Source organism: Mirounga angustirostris, unplaced genomic scaffold (genome assembly GCF_029215605.1).
Source record: "Mirounga angustirostris isolate CCGP_5_RB_7025 unplaced genomic scaffold, mMirAng1.0.hap1 SCAF_22, whole genome shotgun sequence".
Classification (NCBI taxonomy): Eukaryota; Metazoa; Chordata; class Mammalia; order Carnivora; family Phocidae; genus Mirounga; species Mirounga angustirostris.
In genome coordinates, this window is record NW_026991730.1 from 291,617 (window position 1) to 308,065 (window position 16,449).

At 40.8% G+C, this 16,449-nt stretch overlaps 1 protein-coding gene across 1 annotated transcript in view; it reads right to left on the bottom strand.

The window, feature by feature from the left end:
• LOC135363126 (rho GTPase-activating protein 20-like) overlaps positions 1–16,449 on the bottom strand; it is a 44,066-nt gene that overhangs the window by 22,849 nt on the left and 4,768 nt on the right. The window contains exon 2 of the mRNA XM_064583815.1: positions 3,028–3,195. Coding sequence (XP_064439885.1) covers positions 3,028–3,195 — 168 coding nt within the window. The remainder of the gene's footprint in view (positions 1–3,027; positions 3,196–16,449) is intronic.

A 16,449-nucleotide genomic window follows, 5' to 3' on the forward strand; every position in this document is an offset into this window, starting at 1 on the left:
GGCCACAGCATGAAGTGCTGCTCGTGACTGCTAGGGACAGAATTGTGTCCCCTCCCCCACTGCTCCCCACAGTCTTACCGTGAAGCCCTCTCTGCCAATATGACCATGTTTGAAGAGAGAGCTTTTAAGCGGTAACTAAGTGTAAATGGGGCCATCAGGGTAAGGGCTTAATCCAGTAGGATTGGTGCCCTTGTAAGAAGAGGGAGAGAGAGCTCTGTGTGTGTGTGTGTACATGCAGGCGCTGAGGAAACCCCACAGGGCATAGGCGAGAGGGCAGCCATCTGCACGCAGAAAGACAGCTCTCGCGGGAACCTGACCCTGATGGTGTCCCGAACTTGGACTTCCAAAAATCTGTGTTCTCTCTCTGTCAAGGGCCTTGGTTTTAGAAGCCAAATTCAAGTGCCTGAGATCACTTACATTTTCTAATATTCCAAATGGATGTAAAAAGTATATAAGATAATCTTTCAGGAGCTGAGTCTCTTAAAGAGAACATTATTAAATACATTGATGTAGATTTTGTCACATCATAAAAACCCTTGCGTAGACACAAAGACCTATCTCAAAAGCAATATGTGAAGAGGAAAAATGTTGCACTTCTTTTGTAATAGTGAACCAATCAAAATAAAAAATTCAGCTCTTAAAAGGATGCAGTTCTCTCATGGGGAAAGAACACTGCCTTTATATAAAATCTTTTCAGCAGAACACCGTAGGTTCTGTAAAACCCGCTGAGAGGTAAGCAGTATCCAGGACAATAAATGGCTCTAGTAAGAAAAGAAAGGTCTTCTCCTCTCCCTAAGTGCTATAATAATTACAAAGATGAAAACAAAGTGAAGGACAACCTGTTCCCCTTATAAATCGAATGTGAGTGGTCTGCAAGGTCCCAAGGAGCAGGAAAGGAGTTTGCTGTTTGTTAGCGTGTCTCGGGCTGAGCATGCAAGAGTAGGTGTGGCATGGTGTGGCAGGAAGAGTGTGGCCTTGGGATGAAGGCAGGCCTGGCTTGGAGTCTCTCCCACCATTTCCCTGTGGATGACAGGTCCATTCCTGAGACTTCCTCCATCCCCACTTTCATTTCTGCAGTCGGTGGATGGTAACAATACTGGCCTTGGAGGGCTGTGGGGAAATTACACGAGGAATCTGTAATGCTCCTCGTGTGGTCCCCAGCATGCATCCCACACATTTTAGTCTCCTGTACTCACCTTGGTTAAATAAAGGGAATGGTAACTAGTCTGCTTTTTTAAAAATAATGATGTGGCCCTCTATCAGGAGGAGCAGAGTGCGTCATACGGACCTCATGCCAGGACCTGGACAGTCTTTTTCTCTCTGTCCTCCTCATGACATCACCACCTCCAAGGCTACATCTGTAGGCAATATCACTCGTCTCAAATATATTTTACTATTTCTGTCTTTGCCTCTGATTTTTTTTTATTTATTTATTTTTTTTTGGACAGCTACACTACCTTCATTTCTCAGTTCACTAAGCATTCTGACCTATTACCAGATACCAAGCAGATTGGAGTTGTTTACTCAACATAAAGGAAAGGTTGATTTCAATAATGAGAGAGAATCTAGGTGTTCATGGAATGTTGTATGAAATTCAGAAAAATAGAAATAATAGAAACAGCAGCACCACACGTAGAATAAAAGCCTGTACTTTGAAAGAAACGGACCTAATTTCAAATGTAGACTCTACTCATCACTAATATGGTGACCTGGGCAAAACCTTCAGACCTCTGATTTTCAGAGGTCTTCTCTAAAATAAAAATAATCCCATCTCACAGGGTAGTTGTAAGGTTGGAGAAGATTGCATACATGAAGTTCTTAGCATAACACCTGTCATGTAGTAAGCCCCTGATAAATTATCATTAATGTCACTCAGATTGAGTACAGCATTTTGCCAAATTAGTACTTGCATGTCTTACTAATGGCATGGCATAACTGGGAGCTGGTGAGGGCAGCAAAATAAAGGGGGCGTAGTTTTTTTTCTGGTGACTAAAAAGCTTCTTGATATTTGGTTGGTTGGAATAGTCTTTGTCTTTCATGATGTTTTGTGAATAATGAAAACAGAGACAGAGCAAGTAAACAGCTGACCTCCCATCCACCTGCTTTTGGACATTTATTGAGCAATCATCAGGTTCCAGGCTGGCTATCAGTTACCTTTGTGTTCAGGGTTGAGAGGAAAGTGCACGCAGTTAGTTCTGTCTCCAGCATATATTCCCAATCTGTCTGCTGCCTCCTTCCTTTTTACTGCACTCCTATCCTGGAGCCCTTGAGAGCAGGCATCAGGACTACTGCCTCCCCTCACCAGTCTCCCTGCTCCCACTCTTGCTCAACCATCCATCCATTACCTACCAACAGTCAGAAAAATTTGCGAGAGCTATAAATCAGATTCAGTCAGTCCTAGTTAAAAATGCTTTGGCAAAATATTTCCACTTTTCACCATGGCCTGTGAAGACCGTGTGTGACTGGACCCCGAGCGCAGTTTCACATCTGATCGCATGCCCCATGCTTTCGGCTCCCATCAAATCAGCCTTCCTGAGCCCCTCCCCCCAGGGGTCAGGTTGCACCCACGTAGCCTGCCGGTCCCTCAGCCTAGAAGGTTCAGGCACCTTGTCTAGGACTGTGGCTGCTTCTCATCCCATAGATCGAGTTTCAGTGCTGCCACCTAGGAGAGACCCTCCTGGACTACCCCTCTCTCATACGTTCCCATCATCTCCACACGGCCCCCTGTCTACTTTCTATCAGAAGCACTAATCACAATCTATAATTACCCCTCTTATTTTTGTCATTTGTAAGTTCCAGGCAAGAGACACACTGCTTGTCACATTCTCTATTGTATTCTCTGCAGGGGGGGGGGGGGGGAGGGGGGTATGGCACAAAACAAGACCTCCATAAGTACTTGTTGAATGAATGAAGGATCCAAACATGGGCAAAAACAAAAGAAAAAAAATGTCATGTCTTCTTATGGTAAGGGTTAATGGAAATGTAACTTCGTGATCATCACAAGGGCACGTTGCTTAGTATACATACTTGGTATCGGACACCAGCAAGAAATCGCTGAATAAGAAGAGGTGCCGCTTCTGCCTCCTCCAGCCTCTCTTGAGCTCGACGGGGCCGTGGATAAGCAGGGTATGGGCGGCACCCTCAGATGATGTAGTGCTTTTGCTGCAGGCATCCACCTCAACAGAAGAGCTCTTCCTGCAACCCACCAAACACCACGGAGCAGCTAGTTACTAGTCAAATATACAATAGAGTTTTATGCTAAATGTCAAGGTTCGCATAACACTAAAATTTAGTCTCAACCCCGAAAGCAGAGCTCCAGAGCTCACATTCAGGGATCGCTGAGTTATAGAAAGCTATTGAAAGAGATGAGGTCGGACGTCTGGGTGGCTCAGTCGGTTAAGCGTCTGCCTTCAGCTCAGGTCATGATCCCAGGGTCCTGGGATCGAGTCCCACGTCGGGCTCCCTGCTCAGCGGGGAGCCTGCTTCTCCCTCTGCCTCTACCCCTCCACCCTGTTTGAGCTCTCTCTCTCTCTCTCTCTCTCACATGCTCTCTTTCTCAAATAAATAAACAAAATATTTTAAAAAAGGAGAGAGAGATGAGGTCACTTGGTGAATTGATGCAGATGGAGAACAGTTTCAAGGACAAAGCCCTTGGGCATGCCAACACTTAGACGTGGGGTGGAGAAAGCAGCAAAGCTAATCATGAGCTTTTAGGAAGGGGAGGATCAAGAGGTAGAGTGTATTACAAGAAGGCAAACAAACAACAACAACAAACAGGACAATTGGTGGCCTAATATAAAACAAAATGATACGGTGTGTGTGTGAAGAATTAATTACAATTTGCTTTCATGTTAAGATAAAAATGAAGACAACTGAAGATTCTGGAAATTTACTTATCTAAATCTATCTAAATCTTATCTAAATCAATATTCAAACTTGGGGGAAAAATTCTCAAAGATCGGCAAAAATACTGGAAACATCAAAAAGTTTCTAAACACAAGAGTTTAGCTATTACTTGGCTGAGCTCTGACTGAGCTCTGATAGGACTTTCTGGTCATCATAGGTAAAACAGCTAAATTGAACAGAATGCAAAAGTTCTTTCATAAATAGGACAGATATTTTCATAGACCTGGGAAAATTCTCTCTCGTGGAGCCAAGAAAGTGTCTCCTCCGAGAATGTAAACCCTGCTCTCTTCAGCTCAGCAGCACTGAATCTTACGAACCTGAGTAGCCTTTCACGAAGCTGGTGCTGAAGTTACTCATTAGTGTACACGTATTAGAAGAAACAAAAGAGAACAACACTTCCTGTTATTGTCAGTCTGTTTTGAGGCTCAAAAATAGTATATCAAAAGACTACCTTCTGCAGTGAAGCCTTGAATGACCACCTATAAGTTCTGCATACTTTCTGAATGATGTGAACATCCTTTTGTCTTCAGTTCTCAGGACTGAAAATCAAGTGAGTCTACAGCACTAGGCAGAGTACTGTAAAATGCTTGAAGCCTGAGGATTCCATAGTAACCTGAGATCACTACCATTATGATGTCACGGATCTAAGGCTCATGCCGTAACTGCCAAACTGACATACTTGTTTCCCTGATTTGGCCTGCACGTTTTGATTTTTTAAAAGTAATCTTTTTTATTTTGAGATAACTATAGATTCATATGTATCTGTAAGAAATAATACAGAGAGATTACATCAATTTTCTACAGATAGAGACTTCCAGACACTTCCATCACCACAAGGATCCTTCCTATTACCCTTTTACAACCACACAAACTTCCTTCCACCTCCCCCACCTCTTTAATCCCTGGCAATCACGAATCTGTTCTCCATGTGTATAATTTTGACATTTCAAGAATGGTATACAGAGGGGATCATATAGTATGTAACATTTTTGTGATTTGCTTTTTTCCACTCAACATAACGGGAGAGTCATCCGGATTGCCACAGGTGCTCACAGTTCATTTCTCTGTGTCTCTTAGTAGTATGCCAGGATATGGCTGTATCACAGTTTGCTTCAGCACCTGCTGAAGGAATTCTGGATTGTCTGCAGGCTTGGGCGTTCACTAATAAAGCTGCTGTAAACATCTGTGTACAGGTTTTTGTGTCAGCGTCGGTCTTCTCTCCTCTGGGCTAAATGCCCAGGAGTCCAATTGCCAGGTCCTAGGGTAGCTGCTCTGTTTTGTTTTTTAAGACACTAACTGTTTTCCAGAATGGCTCTGCCATTTCACATTCTCACCAGTACTGTGGGAGTGATTCAGTTTCCCCACATCCACACTAGCATCCACACTGGCAACTAGTGTTGTCATTTTTTATTTTAGCTGTTCTGATAGCTGTGTCATGATATCTCACTGTGGATTTAACGTGCATTTCCCCAATGGTTAGTGATGCTAAACATCTATTTGCCGTGCGGACATCTTCTTCAGTGTGACGGAACCTACAGTAGTCTGTTAAAAACATTTTCCGTGGAGACGGTGTTCCCTGTCCACTAGAAAACTGACCATTTTACAGATGAGGAGGTGCTTCACGGACAGGTTAGACGCTTTCAATTCAAGCAGCTGCGACATAACATGAAGGATTCAAATCCAGCTGACTCAGGAGGTCACTCAGCTTCCTGTGAGGGCCCCCCACTCTTCTCACACGGACAGTGTCTTTCCTTTGACAACAGTGGAGGACTGAAATTTGATCCTACTAACAAAGTTCATGGTTTCCCTTATAGGCACCTCGAACAGGTATGTGAATCCCTCTCTTTTATTCCCCACTCGACTCTATGGGCCTCAAGGAAAGAGTCTATGTCTGATTTATCATTTTAATTCTCACAAACATTGGCACATTGGAGGAATTCAAAAATTCTCTTGAATGGGTGAATGAAATAGTTTTCTGGCATGGATGGATGGGGAAAAGGCATGACCTAAACTAGTCTCTCTCTCATTTACTTCATTCATTCAACAGATAGTGTTTGAACCTGTACTAGGAGAAAGACACTTGCTAGGTCTGGGCAACAGAGAGCCAGGCCCAACTCTCACAAAACCAGGATTTAAATGGGGGGGTGGGGGGCAGAAATTAAACAAAGAGTGTCATCAATAACTGTGTAACACCAGACTCTGGAAAGTACTGCAGAGAAAAATTAAAGAGTGAGATGAGAAATTAAAAGAGGGACCTGACACCTGATTTCAGTTGTGAAGAAGTCTCCTTTGAAGAGCTCCTTTAAAATGAGCTTTAAAGAATAATTAGGGATTGATTAGAGAGAGGAGAGAAAAGAGGAAGGCAGAGGGAAGGGACAAGAAGAGAAGTGTATTGGAAGGGAAGATACATTTTTCAGCTGAAGGGACAGAATGCGAATATGTGACGTTTCAGAGACATGGAAGAGTTTGCTAGTTTGGAGATACAGGCAGAAGGTACAGGAGCATGAAATATGCCTGAAAAAGTAGGTAGAGGCAAGAGCACAAGTCCTGGTAGACCTTTTAGACTTTACTGAGGCCTCTCATCTTAAAACCAAACTAGCACAGAAGTGACATGTAGATAGTGGCCTTCAGACTTTTCACCACTTTTATTTTTTTTAAGATTTTATTTATTTATTTGGGTGGGGGGTAGCAGAGGGAGAGGGACAAGCACAAACAGTGCTGAGAGTGGAGCCTGACCTGGGGCTCGATCTCACAGCCCTGAGATCATGACCTGAACCAAGATCACGACCTGAGCCGAGATCAAGAGTCAGAAGCTTAACCGACTGAGCCACCCAGATGCCCCTTCTCACCACTTTTAAAGGGACAAGTGCTAGTCTGGACATGTTTGATTGTATTAGAACCATGGAGGCTCATGGGGCAACACTTTCTGGCCTCCCCTCAAGCATCTGTCAACAGTTATTTAATGTAAAAATGTAGGCAAACTTATCTCTGCACCTTCCCCAATTCCCAGATTATGTCCCATTTCTCTGCCTCTCCCTTCAGAGAGGTTAGAGATTTAGAGACCAGGAAAACTCTCCTTCTAGAATCTAGTATCTGCTTATCAATACTGATATGCATCAGTCTCACTTGGGGGAGTTTTCAGGCACTCCCTCTCTAACCCCCAGAGGTTCTGATTCATCAGATCCAGAAAACCTGTATTTTGAAAAATTTTTTGAGTGATTCTTGTATGTAACCAGGATTGTGAGTTACTAATCTTCAGGAATTAATTGAGAAAGATGTAGTGTTCTGATTCTATCTTCCCCTTGTAGTAAAGCCAAGGAGAGAAAAGTTTTCTTAGAAAGATAAAGGGAGCTTTCCTTAGTCATGTAATAGTTACATTTACAGTAATAGCTAAAGCTTAATTTCTTCTAAAATACCATTGCTACTTATTTTAATTTGATGAATGAGCTCTAAATAGAATCACAGTGATAGGGTTTGTTTTCATCTATTTCATTGAACACTTAACTTTTCACCCTAAATATCAAATAGAAGAGATAGTATAAGGTAATCCTATGCCCATAATACCAATATTTTTAAGCATGTTGCAAAGACAAGACTATTTAAAAAATTTTTTTGAAGATTTTATTTATTTGAGAGAGAAGTGAGAGAGAGAGAGAGCATGAGCAGGGAGGGGGGTCGGGGGGAGGGGGAGAAGCAGACTCCCCTATGAGCAGGGAGCCCGATGTGGGGCTTGATCCCAGGACCCTGAGATCACGACCTGAGCCGAAGGCAGATGCTTAACTGAATGAGCCATGCAGGTGCCCCTAGACTATTTTCTTAATTCAATTTCTTTCTTTTAATTTTTTTATATTTATTTTATTTCAATTCCAGTATAATTAAGTGTTATTATTAGTTTCAGGTGTACAATATAGTGATTCGATAATTCTATACATTACTCAGTGCTCATCATGATAAGTGTACTCTTAATCCCCATCACCTACCATCCATCCCCCCACCCACCTTCCTTCTGATAACTATCAGTTTGTTTTCTATAGCTAAGAGTCTGTCTTTTGGTTTATCTCTTTTTTATTTGTTTTGTTTCTTAAATTCCACATATAAGTGAAATCATATGGTATTTGTCTTTCTCTGACTTATTTCACTTAGCATTATACCCTCTAAATCCATCCATGTTGTTGCAAATGGCAAGATTTCATCTTTTTTATTGCTGAATAATATTCCATTGTGTGTGTGTGTGTGTGTGTGTGTGTATATCACATCTTCTTCATCCATTCATCTATCAGTGGACACTTGGGCTTGCTCCATAATTTGGCTACTGTAAATAATGTTGCAACAAACATAGGGGTGCATATATCTTTTTAAATTAGTGTTTTTCTCTTTTTAAAGATTTTATTTATTTATTTATTTATTTATTTATTTATTTATTTATTTATTTATTTGAGAATGAGAGAGGGTGAGCAGACAGGTGGGGGCAGGGGCAGAGGAAGAGGGAGAGGGAATCTCAAGCAGACTCTGTGCTGAGCGCAGAACCCAATGTGGGGTTCGATCCCATGATCCCGAGATTATGACCTGAGCTGAAACCATGTGCTAGATGCTTAACCGACTGAGCCACCCAGACACCCCACAAATTAGTGTTTTTCTATTTGGGGGGTAAATACTCAGTTATGGATCATATAGCAATTCTATCTTTAATTTTTTGAGGAACCTCCATATTGTTTTCCACAGGGGGCTGCACCAGTTGGCATTCCCACCAACAGTGCACAAGAGTTCCTTTTTCTCCACAATCTTGCCAAAACCTGTTGTTTCTTGTGTTGTTGATTTTAGCCATTTGGACAGGTATGAGGTGATAGCTCATTGTGGTTTTCATTTGCATTTCCCTGATGATGAGTGATTTGAGCATCTTTTCGTGTCTGTTGGCCATCTGTGTCTTCTTTGGAGAAATGTCTGTTGATGTCTTCCGCCTATTTTTAAATTGGATCATTTGGTTTTTTGGTGTTGAGTTGTATAAGCTCTTTATATATTTTGGATACTAACCTTTTATATCATTTGCAAATATCTTCTCCCATTCAGTAACTTGTCCTCTCGTTTTATTGGTGGTTTTCTTTGCTGTGCAGAAGCCTTTTATTTTGATGTAGTCCCAATAATTTATTTTTGCTTTTGTCTCCCTTGCCTCAGGGGACATATCTAGGAAGATGTTGTTACAACCAGTGTCTGAGAAATTACTATCTGTGCTCTCTGCTAGGACTTTTTTGGTTTCAAGTCTTACATTTAGGTCTTTAATCCATTTTGAATTTTATTTTTGTGTATAGTGTAAGAGAGTGGTCCAGTCTCATTCTTTTGGATGTACCTGTCCAGTTTTCCCAACACCAGTTTTTGAAGAGACTATCTTTTCCCCATTGTATATTCTTGCCTCCCTGCTTGTACATAAAATCATGGGTTTATTTCTGGATTCTCTATTCTGTTCCGTTGATCTATTGTCTACTTTTCCGTCAGTACCATACTGTTTGGATTATTACAGCTTTGTGATATACCCTGAAATCTGGGATTGTGATACCTCCAATTTTGTTCTTTCTCAAGATTGCTTTGGCTATTTGGGGCCTTTTGTGGTACCATACATATTTTAGAATTATTTGTTCTAGTTCTGTGAAAAATGCTATTGGTGTTTTGATAGGGATTGCATTAAATCTGTAGATCATTTTGGGTATGGGACATTTTAAAATATTTGTTCTTCCATCAATAAGCATAGAATATTTTTCCATTCATGTTGTCTTCAATTTTTTTTCATCAGTGTTTTATAGTTTTCAGAATATAGGTCTTTCACTTCCTTGTTTAAGTTTATTCCTAGGTAGTTTATTATTTTTGGTATAATTGTGAATGGGACTGTTTCTTAATTTCTCTTTCTGCTTCTTCATTATTAGTGTATAAAAATGCAGATTTCTGTATATTGATTTTGTATCCTGTGATTTTCCTGAACGCATTTACCAGTTCTAGTCTATTTTTGGTGGAGTCTGGAGGGTTTTCTGTATATATAGTATCATGTCACTTGCAAATAGTCAAAGTTTTACTTCTTCCTTACCCATTTGGATGCCACTTATTTCTTTTTCTTGTCTTATTCCCAGGGCTAGGACTTCCAGTACTATGCTGAATACAAGTAGTGAGAATGAACACCCCTGTCTTGCTCTTGATCTTGGGGAAAAGCTTTTAGTTTTTCACCATTGAGTATGATTTTAGCTGTAGGTTTTTATATGGTCTTTATTATATTGAAATATGTTCCCTCTAAATCTACTTCGTTGAGAGTTTTTATCATGAATGGATATTGTACTTTGTCAAATGCTTTTCTGCATCTATTAAAATAATCATGTGCTTTTTATCCTTTCTCTTGTTGACGTGATGTATGATGTTAATTGATTTGTGAATATTGAATCACGTTTGCATCCTAGGAATAAATCCCACTTGATCACGGTGAATGATTTTTTAATGTATTGTTGGATTGGGTTGGCTATTATTTTGTTGAGGATTTTTGCATCTGTGTTCATCAGAGATATTGGCCTGTAGTTCTCTCTTTTTTAAAAAAGATTTTATTTATTTGCGATAGAGCAAGAGTGAGAGAGCGAGAGCGCACAAGCAGGGGGAGTGGGAGAGGGAGAAGCAGGCTCCCCGCTGAGCCAGGAGCCCGATGGGGGACTCGATCCCAGGACTCTGGGATCATGACCAGAGCTGAAGGCAGACGCTTAACTGACTGAGCCACCCAGCCGTCCTCTTTTTTTTTTTTTTTTTTTTAAGTGTCTTTACCTGGTTTTGGTATCAGGGTAATGCTGGCCTCACAGAATGAATTTGTGATTTTGGAAGCTTTCCTTCTAACTCTTCTTTAAATGTTCGGTAAAATCCACCTGTGAAGCCATCTGCTCCTGGACTTTTGTTTGTTGGGAGTTTTCTGATTACTGATTCAATTTCATTCCTGGTAATCAGTCTGTTCAAGTTTTCTATTTCTTCCTGATTCAGTTTTGGGAGGTTATATGTTTCTAGGGATTTATCATTTCTTCTAGGTTGTTCAATTTGTTTGCATACAATTTTTCATAATATTCTTATAATCCTTCATATTTCTGTGGTGTTGGTTGTCCTTTCTCCTCTTTCCCTTCTGATTTTGTTTATTTGAGTCCTCTCCCTCTCTCTCTCTCTCCTTTATGAGTCTGGCTAAAGGTTTATCAATTTGGTTGATCTTTTCAAAGAACCAGCTCCTGGTTTCATTGATCTGCTCTATTGGGTTTTTTTTAGTTTCTATTTCATTTATTTCTGCTCTAATCTTTATTATTTTCTTCCTTCTTTAGGTTTTGGGTTTTGTTTGTTCTTTTTCTAGCTTCTGTAGGTGTAAGTTTAGGTTGTTTCTTCAATGTTTTTCTTGCTTCTTGAGGTAGGCCTTGATTGCTATAAACTTGCCTCATAGAACAGCTTTTGCTGGATTCCAAAGTTTTTGGACCATGGTGTTTTCATTTTCATTTGTCTCCATGTATTTTTTAATTTCTTCTCTGATTTATTCCCTTACAATTTTAAATCTTTGATTAAATGTGTATATTGGAAAACATTATGTAGTGTCGAGAGCATGAGCTCTGGAATCCAATTACCTAGTTTTAATCCTTCCTTATGATTTACTACCTACATGACACTGGGTAAACCAGTTATACTTCTAAAGCCTCAATGTCCTTATCTGCAAAATCAAAATGATGATAAAAGCATCTGCTTCATAGGGTTGTTGTGAGAATTAAATGAGATCATACTGCAGAAATGTTAGTATGGTACCTAAAAGATTAATCCTTCAAATAATTTAGTTATGCTTACAGGAGACAATGAGACTTTTTATTCAAAAATAGCAACAATATAATGGGTATTCCCCCCATGAATAAAGACAGGGAGAGAGAACAGGTAGTAATGCCAATTGAGTAACTACAAATTGCCAAGTTCTTTGCCAGGCAGTTTATGGACATCATCTCATTTGCTTGCAGCAGATTTGTGAGGTAAGAATCATTATTTCCATTTTATAGATGGAGAAACTGAAGCTCAATAAAGTGAAGTAACTGAGAACCACATACCAAATAAACTGCAGAGTCAAGTTTGTCTAATTTCAAAGTCATATAGTTTTTCCTCACCTAAACAATGTTTTCCTTCTGGAGGAGGAAAGAAAATATATTTTAAGCCACATCCCATTTAGGTTGGCTCCCAAATTATTTAACTGACACATATGTGAGTGTTTTCATCAGCTGTCAGTGTTTGCCTATGGTGCCCCTATCCCACTCAGTCTCTCCTCCCTGAAATGGCTGGTTGAGGAACACTTAGCCACTGCTGGTACCATGTCCTAACTCTCAGTCAGGAAGTTTGCATCAGCTCCCAAGATGGACAGGAGACTCCTGTTATTTTACGGAGCCAGATCTGAGGTTTTAGACAGGCAGGGAGTAGGAGGAGTCAGGACTGGGAAAGTCGAATGATTCCCCTCCTGATGTCTAGTGGTTCACATCGCTAAGATAGATACCAGGCTGTGAATTGTGCCTCCTCAGCTGATCCCCATTCTGGATCAGTATCCCTATGAGTAATTTCTCTCCTGATTCTGGCACTCTGGACTTTCTACTACCACTGATGGGTTTTTATCTCTATAGAGGGGAAAAAAGGGATGCCCAGGCCTTGGCTGCGAGTGCTCACTCCACTACCCTTTGCTGCCCTCTACTGACCATACCTGGAAAGTACATTTAACCTTTCAGGCCCTTGGCCCAAATAGATACTACAGTGAGTGAAACCAGGCACACAAAATTTGAGGTGCACCAAAAAACTAAGTAAATAAGATATGATATTTTAATTTTAATATAGTATTTTAAAAAGTCAATTTGCAAAAAATACATGGTGAACAAAATATCTAAATGTACCCTAAAACAGTACTACTAGCTTATATGTACACAGAACCTGCCATCCATCTTTTCATTCAAGAAAGAGGTCTAATACTGCAGTGGCAAATCATGCTATCAATACTGGTCAACCTTTTTCATCACTCACATATATGGGGGAAAAAAACCCAGAAAATTTAGAGTAAGTGAAAAACAAAAATGAGAAGGTCTAAGTGGAACAGATACTGTTAACAGTCGAATCCTAAAGAAAACAAGTAAGAGAACAGGGGGAAAAAAAAAAAAAACTGATTAAGAAAACAAAACCAACTAACATCTTCAGAGTCAAGAAGCCAAAGAATGGGTGGCTATAAAATAAGAACAAAGAAAAAGATTTTTTGGAAATTAAAGATATCATCGACCAAATTAAATGTACTAGAAAGTCTTGAAGATTGAGTTTAAGGAATCCCACTTGACTTTGACACTTGGAACATTCATCTTTCAGTTTTAATGACATAAGATTACCCTTTCTTTCTCAGTAAGTAGAGCTATTTGGTCCTTCGGTAAGGAGTAATTTAATCATTGGAATAATGGAAATGCTATTTTAATTTGTAGAATCAACGTATAAACAAAACTTGGAAGACAACAACTGTAAAAGAATCTGACTAATACTAACATTGATAATATAAAAAAAATGGAAGTCTGAATATTAAGGCAGCAGAGACGTGGAAGAGATAATGTCACAGATCTTTTTCACCTATTTATTTATATAGCAAAAAATCAAGATACACTGTCTAAAATTGATGTAACAAAATACAGACGTAAGCATACTCTTTAAAATGGTAATAACCAGAAAAACCAAAACAATGTAACTGGAAAACGTAGAAGCAGATGGATAAAAGAAATAAGTTTCTCATCTTTCAATAGATGCTATTTCAAGTTCATAAAACAAGAAATGAAAGTATTAACATAGGTTTCAGAGGTATTGTGATAACCACCAGCAGAACAGAAAATATTTAAAAATAGGGAGCTGGAAATGAGGAGTTGGGGAACAGGTTCAGGCAGGGAATTTACTTTTCATTTGGTACCACTCTGTACTGCTTGTTTTTTAAAATGTGTGTATGTATTAATTTTACACTATAAAAGTTAAAAAAAAAAAAAACAAACCCTCTTTGCAGCTGCAGCTCTTGGCATCATTTCCTTCCCAGCTGCAGTCTCTTTCCTTACACCAGTGGTCAGATCCTACTGAGACAGGAAGGAGTAAGAGAGAAAAGAAAAGTTTCTGCCCTTAATTTAAGTGTCTTGGAATCTTTTTTATTTGTTTGTGCTTGTGTTCTGTCTTTTCAAATGGCGCCACTCTTTGGAATACTAACTTTTGACTACTTTCATCTGTGATGTCTAGAATCTTCTTAAAGTCTTGCTAAACTTTGGTATCCTTCTGTTCCTTCTTGACAAAGAGTAATCCTGACTCATTGGCTCTTACTGCGACCGTGGTATTTTATTTTCTTAGAATCTTGGTTCTGGTCAACTACTTCCTAGCCAGGTCCAACTCAGCCTGCCTAGGTAGGAATGAAAAGTCTATGGAAGAGTGATGACAATTACTACTATCAGAACAAGTAAGACGTGGCATATTAGTAAGTTAAACATAGTGCTAAGGGAGCAGGGTGACGTTCATTACCCCATTCCTCATGCACTGACAGAGGAGAATGTGTTTCACTCCACTGTTCTGGAGAGAACACACTCGGAGGAATTTGGGAGTAGACGTTTTCTCTAGACCACAATCTTGCACCAAAGTGCCAAAAGCATGGGACACGAGACACAAGGAAATGAAACCAGAATATCTAAATTTTCGAAGAAGGCAATAATGTCTCAGGGTCACTCTCTAAATTTGAGAAACAAGGCAGAGAATCATAGGGGAAGGGAGAGAAAAATGAAACAAGATGAAACCAGAGGGAGACAAACCATAAGAGACTCTCAATCTCAGGAAATAAACTGAGGGTTGCTGGAGTGGTGGGGGGGTGGGAGGGATGACGTGGCTGGGTGATAGACATTGGGGCGGGTATGTGCTACGGTGAGCGCTGTGAATTGTGGAAGACTGATGAATCACAGACCTGTACCCCTGAAACAAACAATACGTTATATGTTAATAGAAAGAAAAAAAAAAAAAGAAAAGGTCACTCCCTGAAAGTAGGCAATATATATGGGAGATAACTACACACGAGTCACCAAAACAAAACAGTAACAACAGCAAACACAAAGAAATACACACACATATTAAACATAAACCGTTGTGGAAGCACAACAGTTGCTGGGCGCTGTGTGCTCAGTGAATACGGACTCACAGGCTGTGGACTCAAGGCGGGTGCCTCTGGCTGGCTTGCCGTGGGACTGAAACCCAACAGTTCCCAGGTCCTCGCTGTCTCCAATAGAGGGAGCACTAAGTTACCTGCCACGCCATTACCTATTCACTTAATTGGGGGACCACAGTTTTGTTTGTGACAACTTCTATAGGGGAGATGCAGTTTCTTTGGTGACTGCTGACCCCTTGGAGACTAGAACTAATTCGAGGTTCGAACCAACTTTGAAGAGGCTGAAGAAGCTACGCCCATTCCTGTGAAATCCCCGGACACCGCTACAGCTACCGGAACCCAGGCTCTGCGTAAAAGCCTCTGGCTGACACTGAGCCAACTGTATACGATTGAGAATGAAGGCACTTGGACTTTAATTTCTATGGGCTTTTGTGAGGGGATTTAGTTTGGGGGGAAGTGGAGTCATAAACAAAGAGTGTCCTAGTGTTCAAATCTGGGACATTTTCATGTGGATACAGTCTCTGTGCTCATTTCATCAAAGGCTGGTGAGCCCCTTTGGACAACATGACTGGACGTAATTAGTGATACGAAATGGAACGGCGAGTTAACTTTCAGCCTAGGGCGCTGCATGGCGTTCTACCGGACTCATGGGGCCGGAGTCTTTTGTGGGCAGAAAGCAAGATGCCCTTCAGCAGTTCCCGAAGGACTCTGTGGGGAGGAGGCGAGTTCAGGCGTGTGTGAGCGCAGCAGTAGCGGGAGCAGGCGCGGCTCCGCTAAGGGGACTGCTGCCCTGGCTCCCTTCGGAGGCTGGAGCACCATGGGCTACGACACTGCTTCGCAGCCTTCCATCATGAGTGCGCGGCCTTCTTCCCTTGTCTACATTTGCATCATCCATACAAAATACTGATCGGCTTTTCTTTAAATATTCAGAGTGGACTGTAGAATCTTCGCTCATGGTAACGTGTTAGAACATGTTATACGTTTTTCTGAATACAGATTAAAATACATAGCTACTAAAATTAAAAAAAAAATGCCCGTGAGCATGCTACCTAAAGCAACTCACAGGACGCCTGTGGAACGCACAGTGTAATACACTAAAAAGCTTAAAAAGCTGGCAAATATTCAACGAGAGGGATGCATGCTACTCCACTCTCCGGGTCTCCACTCCAATCCTGATGACAGAAGGTGGTGTTGGGCAGAGATTTGGGGCCCCTCTCTCCACGTTCTCTCTCACACCATCCCAAGCAACAGAGAAAAGACCTTTCTAAGACTTATAGGAGTTCGAGTCAAGTGCTTTCTTATTGTGCCCTTGGCGTTCAGGACGCAGGGCTTCTTGCTCCCACGTTGGAGTGGGCTTGCGCGAGGATGCC